This window comes from Primulina eburnea, chromosome 8, assembly GCF_022965805.1.
Source record: "Primulina eburnea isolate SZY01 chromosome 8, ASM2296580v1, whole genome shotgun sequence".
NCBI classification, from domain to species: domain Eukaryota; kingdom Viridiplantae; phylum Streptophyta; class Magnoliopsida; order Lamiales; family Gesneriaceae; genus Primulina; species Primulina eburnea.
This window is the reverse complement of record NC_133108.1, coordinates 14814348-14835860: the sequence shown is the minus strand read 5'-3', so window position 1 is coordinate 14835860 and position 21513 is coordinate 14814348. Positions and strand designations below refer to the sequence as shown.

General features: G+C 40.4%; 1 protein-coding gene across 1 annotated transcript; it reads left to right on the top strand.

Moving 5' to 3' along the window:
* The first annotated feature begins 18182 nt into the window (after positions 1-18182).
* On the top strand, positions 18183-20073 carry LOC140837808 (uncharacterized). The gene is made up of 2 exons (XM_073203912.1): positions 18183-19152; positions 19282-20073. Exons 1-2 carry the CDS (start codon positions 18790-18792, stop codon positions 19456-19458), a joined length of 540 nt encoding a protein of 179 aa, XP_073060013.1. The 5' UTR covers positions 18183-18789; the 3' UTR covers positions 19459-20073.
* Positions 20074-21513: the final 1440 nt, after the last annotated feature.

Below are 21513 nucleotides of genomic sequence, written 5' to 3'. Positions count from 1 at the left end.
CCCGATGGGTCATTCGGTTTTAGCCAAGCGTCTAGTGATGGGTTGTCCTTTAGATTTTGAGGGTAACGAGTTGACTGCGAATCTTATGATTCTGGAGATGGAAGATTTTGATTGTATTTTGGGTATAGACATTTTGACTACCTACCGAGCTACTGTGGATTGTTACCAGAAGCTTGTTCAGTTTCGTACGACTGAGAGCTCTAGTTGGTTTTTCTATGGTGAGGGAGCGCGACCTCCGATGCCAGTAGTATCTGCTCTGAAAGCCTGTCGTGCTTTAGAGGCGGGCGGGGAAGGCTACCTCATCTATACAATTGATACGTCCACAGGTAGTGTTGGTATAGAGGATATTCCAGTGGTTTGTGAATTTCCTGATGTATTTCCAGAAGAGATTCCTGGTTTTCCTCCGGTTAGAGAGGTGGAGTTTGGCATTGAATTAATGCCAGGGACTGCACCGATTTCTCGTGCCCCCTATCGTCTGGCTCCGTCAGAGATGAGAGAGCTGAAGCAGCAATTGCAGGATCTTCTTGATAAGGGTTATATTCGCCCGAGTGTTTCGCCTTGGGGAGCTCCAGTCTTGTTTGTCAAGAAGAAGGATGGATCGATGCGGTTGTGCATTGATTATCGCCAGCTGAATCGGGTGACGATCAAAAACAAGTACCCATTACCCCGTATTGATGACTTGTTCGATCAGCTTCAGGGTACTTCTGTTTACTCCAAGATCGACTTGCGATCAGGTTATCATCAGATGAGAGTCAGAGATGATGATATTTCCAAGACTGCATTTCGTACTCGTTATGGGCATTACGAGTTTCTAGTTATGCCATTCGGATTGACGAATGCGCCAGCGGTGTTCATGAATTTGATGAACCGAGTCTTCCGAGATTTTCTGGATCAGTTTGTGGTGGTTTTCATTGACGATATCTTGATCTATTCTCATAGTGTGGAAGAGCATGTCCAGCACTTGAGGATTGTGTTGCAGATTCTTCGCGAGAAGCAATTGTATGCTAAGCTGAGTAAGTGCGAGTTCTGGATTGATCGTGTAGTATTCCTTGGTCATGTGATTTCCAAGGAAGGAATTTCTGTGGATCCCAGCAAGATTGAGGCAGTGCTAAATTGGTCACGACCTACGACGGTGGCTGAGATCCGTAGTTTTCTAGGTCTAGCAGGGTATTATCGTCGCTTCATCGTGAATTTCTCCCAGGTAGCTAGACCTTTGACGCAACTTACTCGGAAGGATGTTCCATTTGAGTGGTCATCTAAGTGCGAAGATAGTTTCAGAGAGCTTCGTCGACTTCTGACTTCTGCACCTGTTTTGGCGTTACCGTCAGGATCTGATGGTTTCAGTGTTTACACCGATGCCTCTTCTCAAGGCTTAGGGTGTGTGTTGACGCAAAACGGTCATGTGATTGCTTATGCTTCCAGACAGCTGAAATCTCACGAGGAGAAGTATCCTACTCATGATCTAGAGTTGGCAGCTATTGTGTTCGCGCTGAAGATTTGGCGTCATTACTTGTACGGGGTTAAGTTTGAAATCTTTACTGATCATAAGAGTCTGAAATATCTGTTCACTCAGGCTGAGTTGAACATGAGGCAACGTCGTTGGATGGATTTGCTGAAAGATTATGACTGCGAGATCAAGTACCATCCAGGATCTGCAAATCTCACAGCTGATGCTCTTAGTCGCAAAGTGAGAGTTTCTGCACTTCAGACCAGTGCTATGATTAGTACTATTCAGGATTGTTGTTCGTTGGGATTTAATTTCAAACATCGGAAAGGTATGGAGAGCATTCGTGTTGCTACCATTTTATCTGAGCCAGCCTTGTTCGCTCGGATTCGAGATGCTCAGATGTCTGATCTCAAGACTCAGAGATTAGCTCGGTTAGCGGGTGGAGATAGCGGTTTCCATTATCAGTCTAATGGTCTTCTGTGTTTGTCTAATCGAGTTGTAGTACCAGAAGATGATAATTTGAGGGAGGAGATCTTATCTCATGCTCATCGAAGTAAGTTGAGTATTCATCCAGGAAGTAATAAGATGTATAAAGACTTGAGGACACGATTTTGGTGGAAAGGGATGAAGCGCAGTGTTTATCAGTTTGTTTCCAAGTGTCTTGTTTGTCAACAGGTTAAGGCAGAGCACCGTCGACCTGGAGGATTATTGTTGAATCTACCTATTCCTGAATGGAAGTGGGAGCATATCGCGATGGATTTCATTACTCACTTGCCATTATCGTCGAGGAATAGTGACGCTATTTGGGTAGTGGTGGATCGACTCACCAAGTCTGCTCATTTTCTGTCTTATAACCGGGATTTCACTTTCGATCGTATGGCTCGATTGTACATTCAGGAGATTGTACGTTTGCATGGAGTGCCTGTCAGCATTGTCAGTGACAGAGATCCTCGTTTTACCTCACGGTTTTGGGGTAGTTTCCAGTCAGTTTTGGGTACTACACTGAGTCTGAGTACTGCTTATCATCCGGAGACTGACGGTCAGTCAGAGAGGACTATCCGTACGCTTGAGGATATGTTGCGAGCCTGTGTTATGGATTTCGGACCCGCTTGGCAGGATCATTTGCCTTTGATTGAGTTCGCGTACAACAACAGCTACCATCGTAGTATTGGTATGGCACCATTTGAGGCGTTGTATGGGCGACGTTGTCGTACTCCTTTATTCTGGGACGAAGTTGGTGAACGACATGTTGAGGGACCGGAGTTAGTCCAGCAGGCTATTGATAAAGTTGCAGTAATCAAGAAGAGGATTAAGATTGCCCAGGATCGACAGGCTAGTTATGCGAACACCAAGCGGCGACCTCTTTATTTTCAGCCAGGTGAGAAAGTGTTTCTCCGAGTTTCGCCTTTTCGCAGGATTTTGAGATTTGGTCTCAAGGGTAAGCTATCTCCGAGATTCATTGGTCCTTTTGAGATTCTAGAATGTGTGGGAGATTTAGCTTACAGGTTAGCATTACCTCCGTATTTGTCCGGTATTCATGATGTGTTCCACGTATCTTTGTTGAGACGATACGTAGCAGATGAGTCTCACATCTTGCATCCCTCTGAAGTTCAACTTGAATCAGATTTGTCTTACGTGGAGCGACCAGTTCAGATTCTCGATCGCAAAGACAAGGTGTTGCGGAATAAGATCATTCCTCTTGTCTTAGTACAGTGGCAGCGCAGAGGCACTGAAGAAGCCACTTGGGAGTTAGAGAGTCGTATGCGTTCAGAACATCCAGAGCTCTTTTGAGTTTTGCTTTGTATATGTTTGTGTTTTTCAATTGTAATCGAGATATCAGTTGTATTCAACAACAATTGAGATATAATAGCGATGTTGTTATTTCGTTTTGTTCATTCTCTAAGCCTGATTTCGAGGACGAAATCTTTTAAGGGGGGGAGAATGTAGTAGCCCGAATGCCGAATTGGGTAATTAACGGATTAATGGTGATTAATCATGATCGGAAGGTCCGAAGATGGTTCGGAAGCACCGAAGAGTTCGGAAGGTCCGAAGTGAGATCGGAGGATCCGATCATTAGGTGTCAAGAGTTGATCGACACGTGGGAGTTCGGACGTTCCGAAGTGTAGGTTCGGTGGATCCGATCATGAGTTGTCAAGAGCAGCTGGACACGTGCATGTTCGGACGGTCCGAAGTGTAGGTTCGGTGGATCCGATCATGAGCTGTCAAGAGCCAGTGGACACGTAGCGTTCGGACGTTCCGAAGTGGTGTTCGGAGGATCCGAACATGGCCTATAAATAGTGGTCGGATTTCCTCATTTTGACTCGCCAATTCAGAGAGTTCCATAGCATTTCAGTCGTTTCTGACAGGTTCTAGTCTTGTTCCGAGATTTGGGCACTAGCGGGGAGCTGCTGGTCTTGTAGCAGAGCTGTGCTCTAGTTGGGAGCCAGCGGCATCAGCGGGCTAGCGACGGACGAAGGTTTGGAATTTTATCAGTATTTATCTCAGGATTATCTAGTTAAGTCTGGTAGATAAGTTTAGTGATGGTTTTCACTTGATGAATAGGCTTGGATTAGACCTGTTGTCTGGTTGTTCCAGTGGATTAGGATTGCTGTGATAGAGGTACGAAAGTACTATCCGAGATATCCTGGTTGAGTATACATTCATATATGTGTTGCATGATTATGTGGTGCATTGATATATGTCATATGATGCATGCTATTATGTCACGTTTATTACTGCACGTTGCATTTCATGTTGAGCCGTATCTCCTTCGAGATAGCCTTTGCTGTTGAGCTGTATCTCTTTCGAGATAAGCTATATCTTGGGGCCGCTCAGCCCTGTCTTGTGGACGCATGGACACCGAGAGTACACAGTGGCCGACGGGTCGGGAGGGCTTCGGTGGTCCGGGACATTTTAGGTCCACGTCTGTCTTGTAGTGGATGCAGTGACCCAGAGGTTGGACCGCGCGGCACTATCCACTTGGCGCCTCTAGACTGAGCATTGTTGAGATCCTTTTGTGATTCCTGTTTCTTGACTACCCCGGTATCATGATCATAGCATGTGCATTTCATATAGGTCTGTATACTCATACTTTTGTACTGGGCGTTCTTATCGCTCACGTCCTCGGTTTTGTTTATCTTGGACACCCCATTCCCTCGGGGCAGGTCTCAGGTTGGATGGTTCCGGAGGAGCAGGAGGAGGACGTTGAGTAGCCGGTTGGTTTAGTTTCGGTATCATTTGATTCGATATGGTTGTACCAGATATTCTTTACCTTATTTTGAGTTGTTCTAGACTTCGATTGGGTTGTATAACCATTATTTTGTTAGTTGTTTCCGCTATTATCTCTGATTAGTAATTATTAAGTTAATTGCATGCTTAGTTTTCAATTAGTAGGTGATTCTGGAACGGGTCACTACAAGCTTATGATCTTGCACTATCTTACAAGGAACGCACCAAACGAGCCCATGATAAACACATTATAAGAAGGGAATTCAAAGTGGGTGAAGCGGTGTTGTTATACAATTCTCGCTTACAACTCTTTCCGGGCAAGCTAAAGTCAAGGTGGTCAGGACCATTCACTATAGCCAAGGTGTTCCCATCGGGTGCAGTGGTGTTGCATGATGGCAAGGAAAGGACATTTACTGTGAACGCTCAAAGATTGAAGCACTATATCGGTGGCACAATTGAGCCACAAATTGGAGTCACTCGGCTCCATGACAGTCATTGAGGACATGGGTGAAAAGTCGAGCTCTAGACTATAAATTGAGAACTACTTCTACTCCTTATATTGATCTTAATTATATTTTCTTTATTTATTAATCGCATAATTTGCATTTAGGTAGTTGCATGGCATTGCATTCATTTTTAGACGAGAATATCTCGCTAGGGCGGTCAAAACTGACCGCCCCAGCGGGCACTCGCATTGTTCAATAACATAGTCGCCGAAAACACCTAATTATGACCGCCCCCGCGAGCGATACGGTTTTTTAAAAGGTTTTAAGTCGAGGACCTCTCGCTAGGGCGGTCAAAATATACCGCCCTAGCGAGTCGCGCAGATTAAAAAAAATTTCCTCTTCTCTTTTCTTCTCCACTTCGAACCCTACCCCTCCACCTCCAATTTTCGGCGCCTCCTTCCATCTTTTGTGCTCAAGACTTATTATTTGGTGATTTTTCAGGGCAAAGACTCAATCTTGGTCTATACACTCCACCAGGAAGTATTTAGGCTACAAAATTTTCTTGTCCGGTGGTCTTTCAAGCAACTCCGGTCATCTTCCACAGATTCCGGTGAGCATCTCCGGCGACCCTCAAGAATTTTCCGGCGTTTTGATACTTTGTGCACTCCAGTCTCGACATGGCACCCAAAAGATCTAAGGTAACTCATGGTGCTTCTAGTTCTCGGTCTACTCCATCTATGTTTGTGAATGAAAAAGCTAGGGAGAGATTTGAACATGCTAGACTACATAGGAAACCAATCCCTGAGCGTGGATTTAGCTCGTTTATTATCGATCACTTTTCGGAGTCCCAAGTAGAAAGAAGAGGGTGGAATATCTTTGTAGCACAACCGAATGCAGCAGTGGTTCTGGTTGTGCGTGAATTTTATGCCAATGCTCCGGAGGGGAATGAGTATAAGGCATTTGTGAGGGGACATCTAGTCCCGTATGATTCCAAGACGATCAATGAAATGTTGGGTTTACCGTCGGTGGACGATTCGGTGTTTCAGGCGTGGGTGCTTAACCCGGATTATGATTTGATCATTCGCACACTCTGTTATCCGGGCACCACGTGGAAACAACCGGGGACTTATACGATCTTTCTTGAAAAATTTTTGAAAGTGGAGGAGGCATTGTGGTATGCATTCTTGTCTAAGAGATTGATGCCGGTCGGTCATACGAGTGATGTGCCGCGTGAGCGGGCGGTTGTTCTTTATGCCATCTGTACTGGGATGGTGATTGATGTGGGCAGGCTCATTTTAGGACAGCTTAACATGTGTATTAATAGCAGCAATTTTGGCTTTTTACTTCCCGACGATAGTGATTGAGCTGTGTGCCCGAGCGGGGGTGATATTCGCAGATGATGATGAGTGGTTACCGCCGATGAGAGCCATTGATGAGGCTCTTTATAAATCCAAGAGGGATAAAAGACAGGCTGAGCTGCCCGAGGAGGTATTTTTCGATTATGGGAGAGCAGCTCAACCACCTCCGGTCTTAGGACATGCACCACCACCTCCGCAGCCACGCCGCCGTGCCATGCGAGATCGCGTCGACGAATTGGGCGCTTGGGCCAATTATCAGACTCAGTACCAGGCCGTTAATCTGGCTCACATTCAGAACATCGAATACTTGGTGCAGGGGATCTCAACTCATTTGGGCATCGACACTTCAGGACGGCCACCTACACCCGCATACCCGCCACCCTTCCATTTTCAGTACAATTATCCTATGCCCCCAGCAGCTGAAGAGGGAGTTCCACCGCCAGAGAATGAGGAGGAGGATGATTTCTGATCAGGGGAGTTTACTGTTTCCCCTTTCTTTTTATTTTGCATATTCTGTCTTTGCATTTACATTAATGAGTTTTTATGTTTTTAGTGTTTGTTTTGTTTTGTGCAATGAGGGCATTGCACAACTCTAGTATGAGGGGGGTAGATTGTTATGTTTGCTTAGTTAATTGGTTTTAAGTTCGTTGCATTTCTTTTGTTTGGTGGAGTTTATATTACTTTGGTGGTGTCAAGTTTCAGTTATGGGAGTTTATTTGGTGTTGTTAGTATTGCTTGTTTTGAGTTGGTTGTTTTTAGTCCGTTATAGTATTGCATGTTTGGTGTCGTTTATGGTGAGAAGACATAGTTTATGAGCCAATGATGATGTTGAATTGATAGCATACAAAAGTATTGATTGGGTCACTTCATGAATGATACTCTTGATTGTTCAAGCATGAATTTTGGTACAAAGTTTGAACTTTTTGAGCACATATGTGTGGGGACTAGAATTTTGTAGGAATAATGGTGAAATTTGAAGGTTTTGTGTGGTTAACTTGAAAGGCATCATGTATGAGTTGATTTAGCATGTAAACCCGTGAAAATAAGTCACTAATTGGGACCTTGAATGAGAACATTTGATTTGCCTTGAACTTTACATATACCCCCTTTTCAATGCACTGAATTAAAATATCATACCCCTAACCAGCTGTAATCCAAAGTTATATATTCTTAGCCTAGGGAGTACATGTGTGAAAATTGTGCATCTTAAAAAAAAAGGGAGATGTAAGGTGAGGGGGAGCCGAAATAAAAGGAATGAAATTCTATTCCTAGGCTAAAAGTTGGAGATGTAAGGAGACGAGGAAAGTCAGATGAAAAGTCTTGACGATTGCACAATGAAAATGATCGGTGTACTCCCAACTTTTAGCCACTTGAGCTTATTTTCCTTCTTTTCGACACCCTTATCTGCACTTAAGAATTGAATAAAGTTCAATTTATAGTTAGTGATAAATGGACACGGGGGTGCATGCTAGTGAAACTTGTATTGAAGTGTTAATTTAGTGACTCGCATGATTTGATGATTGATCTATTTGAAGTACGAATGACTAGACCCATCATGACACACACACACGTTCAAATTAGTGTCAAGATTTATGTGTAGATGAGAATTAGTATTCGTTTGTGATTTGACTTGATTATGATTTGTATGTGGGAAAGTTCACTGAGGCATGAGCATAAAAGTTGTTAACTCACCATTGACATTTACTTGTGTTGGTTATTTCTTGTTTGAGTATTTTGTGTTTGTTGTGTTTGTTTAGAATCTCGTGCTTTAACCTATTTTGCTCGAGGGCGAGCAAAAGGTTAGTATGAGGGGGTTGATAGGACTCGTTTTTACGTGTTTTTAGTGTTGGTTTTGAGTCGCATTCATGCATCATATTAGTTTGTTTTAGTTTAATTTTGCATTTTTTTAGCATTATTTAGCATGTGATTGACCGCCCCAGCGAGCATTTTGGTCTGGCCGAGGATTTTATGCGCAAGTGTCTCGCTAGGGCGGTCAAAAGTGACCGCCCCAGCGAAACCAGTGACATGCTCGAGGAAGTTTATGCGAGGACCTCTCGCTACGGCGGTCAAAATATACCGCCCTAGCGAGAAGCGAGATTCAGGAAGATTTGTTTCCAACTTTTTATGGACTCTATCCGACACCTAAACCTAATACACGAGATCAGCGATCCTTTTGGGGACTGAATCATATTTTTTCATCACTTTTCTGGGAGGAGAGGCTAGAAAAAGGAAATTTCGAAGACCTCGAGATTTCCACGCGTCGTGGCAGTCATCCATCGTCATCTTTAGTATTTTCATTATTCAGTATTTTATTTCTTACATTGATTGTTGGTTTTTATCATTAATTTCAGTAGCTAAACTCTAGATTTGTTGGGATTTGAGGGGATCCTACCCCGTACTCGGTGTTTAACATTATTTCTCGACGTTTTTATTAGTGATTTGTTTATGCTATTATTCTTTCTTGTTTCAATCGAAGCCTAGCTAACTTCCTTTGATTATTTCATGTTGTTGATGATTTTGATAGAACAATTACCAATATGATCAAATAGTATAAACCACGGATTTACAATTTTAGTAGATATACGGAATTGGGTACGTGTCGATAGTGATAGTTCACCCGGATGAAAGCTAGTGGATTCCATATAATGTAATGCAATCTTGAACTGTTAAATAATTGAGGACACTTGAGTACTGCATGTTTATTATTAGTATTAATATAGCTCGACAGAGTATATTAATTAGTCTCGGGAATTCCGTCGAATGCACGAGTAAAATTCGAGTGTAATTATTTAAACACGAGTGGTAGGTGAACTGCTAATTCCCAACAAATTCATTTCTCAATTGATTTCGTCCAAATTAATCATTGCTTTCTTGAATACGTTTTCTTTGCATTTTAATTATTTTTGTTGTTTAATTTACATTAGTTTAATCATCAACTCATTTTATCGTTGCTAAAGAAATTTTATTTGAAAATAAAAATAGTGTAACGCAGTCCTTGTAGAACGATACTCGTATTCACTTACGTTTATTATAACTTGACTATCGTGCACTTGCGATATTTAAATCGAGCTTTCATTTATAAAATAAATTTTGGGACTATTCACTGTGCAAGTTTTGCTCGATCAGATAATCTCACAGATTTATACTCATGAAACGAGAGGACTCAATCTATATCTTAAGTGAAAATAATAATTTTGATTTAAAATAATATTTTTCACGAGTCGGATCGGATAGAAAATCCGTATCATAAATTAGCTTATGAGATATTATTATAAAAGTTTTTTGTGAATTAGTTTTAATATTTTTTGTGTTTAATAAAAGAAAAATGTATAAAACACATTGTATGTTTATATGAATATTTTAAAAAATCATTTGAGAAAATTTAAGGCATTTAATAGTAAATAAAGAAATATGAAGTGTATTTTTTTAAAAAATGAAGTGTAAATAACATTTATTGAATTTTTTGCATTGATCCATATCATTTCATTTAATTTTGATAATGTTTTGATTTATGTTATTTTTATATATTTATTTCTCTGTACTCTCTAAAATATTAAATAAATTATAATTTTTTACATTTATATAATTTATAAATATGTTTTTGGTTATGTTTCGTTACATGAACATGTTTGATATATTATTTTTTTCTTTACGAATTTATTCTTCAGACGTTTTTTTGGTATAGTTGTAATATCATTTAATATTTATTTATTTAATATGTCAAGATTTAATTAGTAATCAATGAAATAATAGTTCTCTCACATTATTTCATAATGAGATTAGAAATATAATTTGTTGGTAAGTAACTTTTGTATTTTTGTATTTATTGTCTCTAACTTATAATACTATTGACAAATGACAGGTTGTTATTACTTGTGCGACAATGGCTACCCAAATTGTAAGGGCCAAGATCTTGATTCTGTTAATATGAGATTTTAATTATATTAATATGAGATTATTGGAGTTAAGATAATATGAGTATAATCGGGCCATTACGAGATCAAATCGGACCAAGTATATGATTTATACCACTTGGGGACAGAAAGTCTGGCGCCCGAGCGGTAGGAAGTGACCGCTCGAGCGCCAATGTGCATCAAGAAATTGTCTCGGGCAGAAGACTTGGCGCCCGGGCGGTAGTTTTTGACCGCCCGAGCGCCAAAGGTGCAATCCGGAAGAACACGGACAGAACATGCCGCGCTCGAGCGGTAGATTTGCACCGCTCGAGCGCCGCCTGAAAATGGTGAAAACAAGCCACGTTTCTTTAACCGACCAACTTGTATATATATATAAGAAACAAGCGATTCTCCTCAGAATCAAAGAGAGAAAACCGAGGAAAGGGTCAGGGGAAAGTTGTGAAAAATCCTTACGCCTTTTGTGAGAAATCCGTCCGTCAGATTTTAAATCCGACTTCGGTACCGTGTTCCTATCAACGTAGGCTTCAACTGGACGTAAGTTTTACTAGAATTGATGTGGTTAGAATTGAATACACGTCATATATGTTATTCTTGACATGTTAGACAGCGTAGAATCGAAGTCAGATTAAGAAGCGGACTGAATAGGGAATTGTTATGATTTTCAGAATGAAATTGACTAGAATTGATATCAGATTGGTACATTGGTTGATTGTAAATGATTGGAATTGGTATACACTGATATAGTATTATCAGTATCGCAAGATTGTACTGTTGTACTGTCAGAATTTGATAAAGCAGAGATATTGTGATTTGATTAGAATATTGATACAGAATATTGGTATTGTCATTGCCAGATTGAACAGTGACAGACGTTGAATCAAGACTTTGATTGTATCAGAACGACAGCAAGAAAGGTATAAATTAATGTTGAGTTGGGATTGCACAACTCAAGTGAGGTTTGACTTGAGTTTCCCTAAATCACATACTTTATTTTATTGCATTGATATTTGCAGATTATCAGATTGATATGTTAATGTATTGACTTAGAACAGAGTCAGAGTCCGAGTCTAGGGCAGACAGCCTAGCTAAGGCAGAACCGCCGAGTCTTTCTCAGAACCGATAAGACTCTAGACTTACGGTGTATCGAAGAGCTTCAGATGTAGATCGACGTCTATCTCAGACACATTCGATACAGCATACCAAAGTCTAAATTAGATTGGGATCCCTATATTTGAGATAAGATAAGATTAGATCACGAGTCATTGATTCATGTAGTCAGACTAGATACATGTTTTGATGTTTGTTTATGCTTTTATATATGATTTATATGATTGCATTTAATACATTGTTTATACTGGGATATTTATATCTCACCGGAGTTATCCGGCTGTTGTCTTGTTTGTATGTGTGCATGGCAACAGGTGGGACAGGTACAGGGTCGCAGAGGTGAAGACAGATTGAGATTAGAGTGGTGATACCGGACTTGGACTAGAGCTAGGGTTTAAACACTTGATAGTAGTTGTTGAACCTCAGTATGTATGATTGTATATTTTATCAGATTTATACTTTTATACTGATATGTATAGGAGTTTGATTCCATTACCTTCCGCATTTTAGAAGAAAAAAAATTTTAGACCCTGTTTATTACAATTGATTAATTAGTCCCAATCACGATTAAGAACATGATTAGCGTCCGGTCCCCACAACAGGTGGTATCAGAGCGATAGATCCTTTAGATTTAGATAGAAGAGGCTAGTGAGCGGGGTAGACTGAGGTTTTCTTTCCTGCTTTTGAATGCTAGCATGTCTTACTGCTTTATTACATGTTACTTGTTTATCTGATTTGATATAGTAATATGTTTTATTGAGATTGGATCAGTACTGATTCTAGATCAGCAGTAAGATGATCAGAGGAGGATTGAAACAGAATTGTTGTACTTGTTACTAATCTATTTGATTATTAGATATGCCTCCGAGACGAGTACCAGAACAGGGAAGTACATCCAATCCTCCAATGGATGTCACACCGACTCCAATGGAAACGTTACTGAAACGATTTCAGTCTTTTCATCCGCCAACCCTTGAAGGCACAGAGAACGCTGTGGAGTGTGAGAGTTGGCTTGATGATATAGAGATGTTGTTCGAATCGTGGGAGTATACCGATGAGAAGAGGGTGAAATTAGTTGGACACCAGTTACGCGACGTTGCCAAGGACTGGTGGATTACGAGGAAGAGAGCCATGGAGCATAGAGGTACGAACATTACCTGGAATATATTTAGAACTGAATTTTATCAACGATTCTTTCCATTGTCGTACCGGAAGGACAAGGGGGCGGAGTTTGCCAATCTAAAGCAAGGACAGATGAAGATAGAGGAGTACGTGTCAAAGTTCTCCTCCTTGCTGAAATTTGCTCCACATGTGGCTGACAGCGAAGAAGCTACTGCTGACCAGTTCATCAATGGCCTGAACCCCGACATTTTCACATTGGTTAACACAGGGCGACCGGATAATTTTACTGATGCCCTGAACAGAGCCAAGGGAGCAGAAGCCGGTCTGATGAGACAGAAAGGGGCTTCATTTGTGCCTCCAGCACCGAGACCACAGCAACCACCTTCCAGATTTGAGAGTGACAGCAGTAGTGGAGGAAAGAAAGAATTTTTGAAAGCCAGGGGAAAGCAATTCAAGAAATCTGGCAGTAGTTCTTCCAGCTCCGGTGGTTCCAGACTGAGCCAGAGTTACACTGGAGTTTATTGCAAGACTTGCGGAGGAAGACATGCTACTGAGCAATGCCAGGGAGTGACTGGTAGTTGCAATTTCTGTAAACAGCCGGGGCACTTTGCTAAAGTGTGTCCCCAGAGAGGTTCCCAAAGAGCGCAGGGGGCCGAGTCATCGGGATCAGCAGCACAGACTGAGAGACGATCCGCTGCTGTTCATACATTCCAGCCAGCGCCAACTCAGTCACAGCAGAGGCCAGGAGGAAGCCAGACAGTTGGTCAGCCTCCGAGACAGCAGGCCAGAGTCTTCGCTTTGACAGAGGAGCAGGCCCAGGAAGCACCAGATGACGTTGTGGCAGGTAACTGTTCTTTATGTGGTTATCCTGCTTACGTATTAATTGATACGGGTGCTTCACACACATTTATTTCTGAACGATTTGCATTGAGTCATGCATTGCCTGTAGAGTCGTTAGCTACTATAGTGTCTGTCTCTTTTCTGTTGGGGATGGGTTTGATATCCGTGAATTCGGTTAAACATTGTATGCTACAGTATGACGGGCATGAGATTGAGTTAGATTGCATCGTACTTGGATTGTCTGACTTTGAATGTATTATCGGTATTGATATGCTGACCAAGTACAGAGCGACAGTTGATTGTTTCCACAAGATAGTGAGATTCAGACCAGATATGTCTGAAGAGTGGAAATTTTACGGTAAGGGTTCTAGATCGAGAATTCCTTTAATATCTGTATTATCTATGACTCGATTGTTACAGAAAGGAGCAGAAGGATTCCTTGTATATTCAGTAGATTTACTGAAGTCGAGTCCAGCATTGGCAGATCTGCCAGTGGTACGTGAGTTTGCTGACGTCTTCCCAGATGAGATCCCGGGATTACCTCCAGTTAGAGAGATAGACTTCAGCATTGAACTGATGCCAGGTACAGTACCGATTTCTAGAGCTCCGTACAGAATGGCACCAGTTGAATTGAAAGAATTGAAGGATCAGTTGGAAGATTTACTGGCCAAGGGGTACATCAGACCGAGTGTGTCTCCTTGGGGTGCACCAGTACTGTTTGTAAGAAAGAAAGATGGTTCGATGAGACTCTGCATCGACTATCGGCAACTGAACAAGGCAACGGTAAAGAATAAATATCCTTTGCCTCGTATAGATGATTTATTCGATCAGTTGCAGGGTTCTTCAGTATATTCCAAGATCGATTTGAGATCGGGATATCATCAGTTGAGAGTCAGAGATTCTGATATCTCAAAGACGGCATTCAGAACCAGGTATGAACACTATGAATTTATGGTCATGCCGTTTGGTCTGACGAATGATCCAGCTGTGTTCATGGGATTGATGAACCGTATCTTCCAGAAATATCTCGATGATTTTGTGATTATTTTCATCGATGATATTTTGATTTATTCAAAGAATATGAGTGAGCATGCTGAGCATCTAAGAACTGTGTTGCGAATTTTAAGGGCTGAGAAGTTATATGCTAAACTGTAAAAATGTGAGTTTTGGCTAAGACAGGTAGTATTTATGGGTCATATTATATCCGGAGATGGGATCTCAGTTGATCCCAGTAAAGTGGAAGCCGTGATTTCTTGGCCAAGACCGACATCAGTACCTGAAATTCGCAGTTTCATGGGTTTAGCAGGATACTACCGTCGTTTCATTAAAGATTTCTCAAGTATAGCTAAACCAATTACTCAGCTGACTCAGAAGAATGCTCCATTTGTTTGGTCTGAAGAATGTGAGACCAGTTTTTTGGAGTTGAAGAAGAGGTTGACCAGTGCACCGGTGTTGACTATTCCATCCGGTACTGGTGATTTTGTGGTTTATTGCGACGCTTCTCACAGAGGGTTGGGATGTGTGCTGATGCAACGAGGGCATGTTATCGCTTATGCCTCAAGACAGCTTAAACCACATGAGACTCGCTATCCAATTCATGATCTTGAATTGGCAGCCATTGTCTTTGCATTAAAGATATGGCGACACTATCTTTATGGTGAAAAGTTTGAGATATATTCTGATCATAAGAGCTTAAAATATTTGTTTTCGCAATCAGAGCTGAATATGAGACAGCGGAGATGGCTGGATTTACTGAAAGACTTTGATTGTGAAATCAAATATTATTCAGGGAAATCCAATGCAGCAGCAGATGCGCTGAGTCGAAAGGTATGTTCTTTATCCTTATCGACGATTGGTGTTTCAAATTTGATCGAAGACTGCTGTTTGTCTGGATTAGAATTTGAAACAGATTATAGACCGTTAAGACTTTATACGGTGCAAGTAGAACCAGAGCTGATTGGGAGAATTAAGACAGCTCAGCGAAGTGATCAGAATGTACAGAAATCAGTATCGATGGTTAGAGCAGGACATCGATCAGAGTATCAGGTACGTGATAACGTTTTATACGTGAATAATCGTCTGGTTGTGCCGAATGTTCCAGATTTGAGACGAAAGATATTGTCAGAAGCGCACAACAGTCGATTTAGTATTCATCCTGGTGGCAGGAAGATGTATAACGATTTGAAAGGACAGTTTTGGTGGAAACAAATGAAGACTGATATCGCCGAATTTGTTTCCAAATGTCTGAATCGCCAACAGGTGAAAGCCGAAAGAAAGAAACCAGGAGGTTTATTACAGAGCTTGTCCATTCCTGAATGGAAATGGGATCACATTTCCATGGACTTTGTGACGCAGTTGCCGCGTTCCTCCCGAGGTTGTGATGCGATTTGGGTCGTGATTGACAGATTGACCAAATCCGCATGTTTTATACCGTACAAGATGACGTACAGATTTGACCAGATGGCAGAGATCTATGTCAGAGAAGTAGTCAGATTGCATGGAGTGCCGAAGTCGATTGTATCAGATCGTGATCCTCGATTTACTTCGCACTTCTGGCAGAGTTTGCAGCAGGCTCTCGGTATGAAGTTACATCTGAGTACCACATATCATCCACAGACCGACGGACAGTCAGAGCGGACTAACCAGACGAGGCCGAGCTTGATGAATCTCTGAGCTATGTTGAAAAACCGATTCAGATTATTGATCGCAAAGAAAAACAGCTCAGAACAAAGACAATTCCACTTGTAAAAGTGTAATGGACTCGTCATGGTATAGAAGAAGCGACATGGGAAACTGAGTCAGATATGAGACAAGAATTCCCAGAGTTGTTTAGATGAGGTAAATTTGTATACAGTTTTGTATATATACTCCTTATTGATACGATTGAATGCTTGTGATTCCGAGGACGAAATCGTATCTTAGGGGGGAAGAAATGTAAGGCCCAAGATCTTGATTCTGTTAATATGAGATTTTAATTATATTAACATGAGATTATTGGAGTTAAGATAATATGAGTATAATCGGGCCATTACGAGATCAAATCGGACCAAGTATATGATTTATACCACTTGGGGACAGAAAGTCTGGCGCCCGAGCGGTAGGAAGTGACCGCTCGAGCGCCAATGTGCATCAAGAAATTGTCTCGGGCAGAAGACTTGGCGCCCGGGCGGTAGTTTTTGACCGCCCGAGCGCCAAAGGTGCAATCCGGAAGAACACGGACAGAACATGCCGCGCTCGAGCGGTAGATTTGCACCGCTCGAGCGCCGCCTGAAAATGGTGAAAACAAGCCACGTTTCTTTAACCGACCAACTTGTATATATATATAAGAAACAAGCGATTCTCCTCAGAATCAAAGAGAGAAAACCGAGGAAAGGGTCAGGGGAAAGTTGTGAAAAATCCTTACGCCTTTTGTGAGAAATCCGTCCGTCAGATTTTAAATCCGACTTCGGTACCGTGTTCCTATCAACGTAGGCTTCAACTGGACGTAAGTTTTACTACGTTTTAACATGTTTTGAAATTATGATGTGGTTAGAATTGAATACACGTCATATATGTTATTCTTGACATGTTAGACAGCGTAGAATCGAAGTCAGATTAAGAAGCGGACTGAATAGGGAATTGTTATGATTTTCAGAATGAAATTGACTAGAATTGATATCAGATTGGTACATTGGTTGATTGTAAATGATTGGAATTGGTATACACTGATATAGTATTATCAGTATCGCAAGATTGTACTGTTGTACTGTCAGAATTTGATAAAGCAGAGATATTGTGATTTGATTAGAATATTGATACAGAATATTGGTATTGTCATTGCCAGATTGAACAGTGACAGACGTTGAATCAAGACTTTGATTGTATCAGAACGACAGCAAGAAAGGTATAAATTAATGTTGAGTTGGGATTGCACAACTCAAGTGAGGTTTGACTTGAGTTTCCCTAAATCACATACTTTATTTTATTGCATTGATATTTGCAGATTATCAGATTGATATGTTAATGTATTGACTTAGAACAGAGTCAGAGTCCGAGTCTAGGGCAGACAGCCTAGCTAAGGCAGAACCGCCGAGTCTTTCTCAGAACCGATAAGACTCTAGACTTACGGTGTATCGAAGAGCTTCAGATGTAGATCGACGTCTATCTCAGACACATTCGATACAGCATACCAAAGTCTAAATTAGATTGGGATCCCTATATTTGAGATAAGATAAGATTAGATCACGAGTCATTGATTCATGTAGTCAGACTAGATACATGTTTTGATGTTTGTTTATGCTTTTATATATGATTTATATGATTGCATTTAATACATTGTTTATACTGGGATATTTATATCTCACCGGAGTTATCCGGCTGTTGTCTTGTTTGTATGTGTGCATGGCAACAGGTGGGACAGGTACAGGGTCGCAGAGGTGAAGACAGATTGAGATTAGAGTGGTGATACCGGACTTGGACTAGAGCTAGGGTTTAAACACTTGATAGTAGTTGTTGAACCTGAGTATGTATGATTGTATATTTTATCAGATTTATACTTTTGTACTGATATATATAGGAGTTTGATTCCATTACCTTCCGCATTTTAAAAGAAAAAAAAAAATTAGACCCTGTTTATTACAATTGATTAATTAGTCTCAATCACGATTAAGAACATGATTAGCGTCCGGGTCCCCACACAAATGTTGAAAGATTCTTTACGCCGTATAGGAGAACTCGATACCATATGGATCAGTGGGTGGGCGGTTCTTTTGCACCCCAGAATTACAAAGAGTTTTTCAACTCTAAACATTGTCATGCTCATAATGTTATTGAAAGAGCATTTGGGTTATTGAAAAGACGATGGTCTATTCTTCGTAGCCCATCGTTTTATCCCTTCAAAGTTCAGAATCGTATAATAATGGCTTTTATTCTGCTACATAATTTCATTCACTCCGAAATGGTAGATGACCTTGTAGATGTAGATGATGAGTCATATGTTGAACTTACAGAAATCGGAGAATTTGACTTCATTGGCAATATTGAATCTTCTCCTGCATGGGACACATGGAGGGAAAACTTAGCACTGTCTATGTACCATAGTACATGAGAAATGATGTTGTTCATGTTTTTTGTCTGTGTTTGTGTTATTTTAGAAAATATGTGAAAGGGCGATGATTTATGTTTTCGGTTGTGATTCACGTTTTGTCTTTATATTTCTGATTTGTAAAACTCGATTTTGGTTGTGTATTTTAATAAATTTAGGTATGATGGTGACATTTTTCGACTAAAATTGTATACGTAAATAATTCTGCATTGTACAGGGATTATTATAAATTGTTCTTGTCATCATGGATATTAGCTCACCTATTGCTACTGCAACTAGCACCGGTAAGAAAACAGTGAGAATTCGCCGAGTGTGGACACAGAAGGAAGATGAATTCCTCATTCAGGCACTTAAAGAATTAGTGAGTGCTGGATGGAAGAGTGAAAATGGGTTTCGTTGCGGATACTTGACAGTCTTAGAGAAATCTATTGCCCAGGCTTTTCCAAACACCGATTTACGAGGGAACCCACATATTAACTCAAAGATACATGTGTGGAAAAGGACTCGTGGTTCTTTGTTAACAATGCTTAGCAGGAGTGGAATTGGCTGGAATGAAACAGAGAAGAGGATTGAAGCAACTGGCGAAACGTGGGATTCATTTGTGAAGGTAAAGCTCACTTGCAATTTTTTCTTTTCGCATTGTATATTTACTTCATAACTAGGTGTAGTATCAACTCCATGCTCTTTGTCATTTAAATTTTTTTTTGTACACTATTTACTCTCCAATATACAACAGACTAATAGCAGTGTGCGTACGTGGCGATACAAAACATGGCCCTATTATCCCGATTGGTGTGAAATATTTGGAAATGACCGTGCAACGGGACAACATGCTGAGAGCTTTGCTAAGGCCCTTCAAGGAGTACTAAACATGACTGATGATAATGACATTGCGCCTGAAGACAAAATTTGACCGAATATTCTGCTCCAGGAGACTAAGGAAGCAGGTGAATCCATGTCGGTGTCAAATACTCCATCTGTAAACAAAGTTGGTAGTATATCAAAGAAAACTAAGAAACGGAAGAAGCATTCAGAAGGTGAAGAGCTATTCATTGATGCCATTAACAATTTCACTGAGATGTCAAGAACTATGATGAACGAATTTGTGAAGCGAATTGGTGTTAAGTATGATACAGTAAACGCAACAAAAGATGTGTTTGCTGTGCTAGCATCACTCCCCGAACTAAGTACAGATGAAATTGTTGTTGCTGCTGCATTGCTAGCAGAAAATCCAAAGCAACAGAATCTATTGTTTAAAGCTCCTCAACATGCACGGTTGAAGTTGGTTCGAAGGCTACCTAAGGAAGCCTGAATTATGAAGAACGTAGTAAGTTTTGAAATGGGATGCAATTGTTTTGTATTTTGTTCATGACAGTGTTCAACTAACTACCACAATATCTATTTTGTTTGTTGAATGGTGTGGTTAGTTGCGTTGATCATCTCTTTCAGAAACCTTTGGCATATTTTGTAAATGAAACTTATGTGACAATGTATGAGTTCGTATCTTTATTTTCTTTTGGGAATATAATGAAATTGCAGTAGTCGTTTACTTCCGTTTCCGATTGTTCACATTGAAAAAAAAAAATTGCACCTTATATTTAATGTTTTGGAACCTGTAACATTAACTTGGGTGAGTATGTACAATTGTTGGAACAAAAACAAAATCATTGCTGACTATATGCACAACAGCATTACGCACCATTGCACCCAAGACAAATTGGTGAAAACCAACAACAAAAAAGGTTCCAAAACTAATTCACTTTAGCGACGGATGCAACATTTAGCCACTGCAGTTTGTAGCACTTTTCGGGGCTTCGTAGCATTTGATTTCTACCGATTATGTCTCAGCCAATGCCGCTACGACTTGCTCATTTGTACCGTCATTATCTGCATCTGTAGTAACTTTCTGCCCCACAAGATCATTAACCATCTTCTGCTGCATACCCTTGTGTTGTAGTGTTTTTGAATCTCCTGTCATGTTTGCAGAGAGCAATACATTAACAGCAGTAGGCGGAACAACTGCATCAAACTTACCTGTTGTTGGAGGCGTAGCTGTTGGGAAGCCCAAGATGACATCTTCATCGGTTTTGAGATGCTTCTCATCGTCCGATGAAATTATTTTGATCTCGGTTTCAGCTTCATCATCACTTGATATAAGCTCAATAACATTTGGGAATACATCTTTGTAAGTGCTATTGACCGACTCCTCAGATGACACATCCAAATCTCGAGACATTTTTCCTTCAACTACATTTGTGGTGTTTAAAAAATGCTTACATGACCGAGTACCAAGGAAAGAAGGAGTTAAATAGAAGTAATTCATGTATTTATGAAGGTACACCTACTACCAATATTGCAACTCCATCTATTCTGTTCCTCAATAGCAGGGTGTGACAACTAATATTAATTGTAATGTCCCATTTCTATTGGAACCAGAAAAATATTAAATACATTGCAGCAGCAAATGGAGAAGCATTCAATTTTCTTCTATATGTGTCAATTGTTTTGGTGTGGAGAAGTTAAAAAATGATCCATGAAATCAACACAAGACAACACCAAAGATTTCATATTATAAGTTAATTAATAAATCAATCAATGTTCAGTGATGGTAATGATACAATAATACATTGTATTATAATTCGAGGGAGTAAACTAGTAGCACAAATATTTTTACAAATTCATTGGAGGCCCACTGATTTGCTTCCATTGTCTTAAAATACAAAATGCCACAACCAACAACTGATTGTCATAACTAACATTGCATCATTCTACTAGAAAATGAATGATACAACATACATGTACAACTACCAGAGATCTTACACATATTTTTTAATTATCTTACTTTGACAAAATAACACACAATAGTAAGAATAAGAGAAACACACTTACGAAACAACAACAAATATCATCTGATGAAATAGGCATGGGCTTCGGGACCATTTTTTCATTGTCTCCGGTTGCTTCTTTT

Coding starts and splice junctions, on each gene's coding strand:
- LOC140837808 (XM_073203912.1), top strand. CDS start 18,790: ATGGATATTAGCTCACCTATTGCTACTGCAACTAGCACCGGTAAGAAA. Junction 19,153..19,281: donor CGTGGGATTCATTTGTGAAG/GTAAAGCTCACT, acceptor AATATACAACAG/ACTAATAGCAGTGTGCGTAC.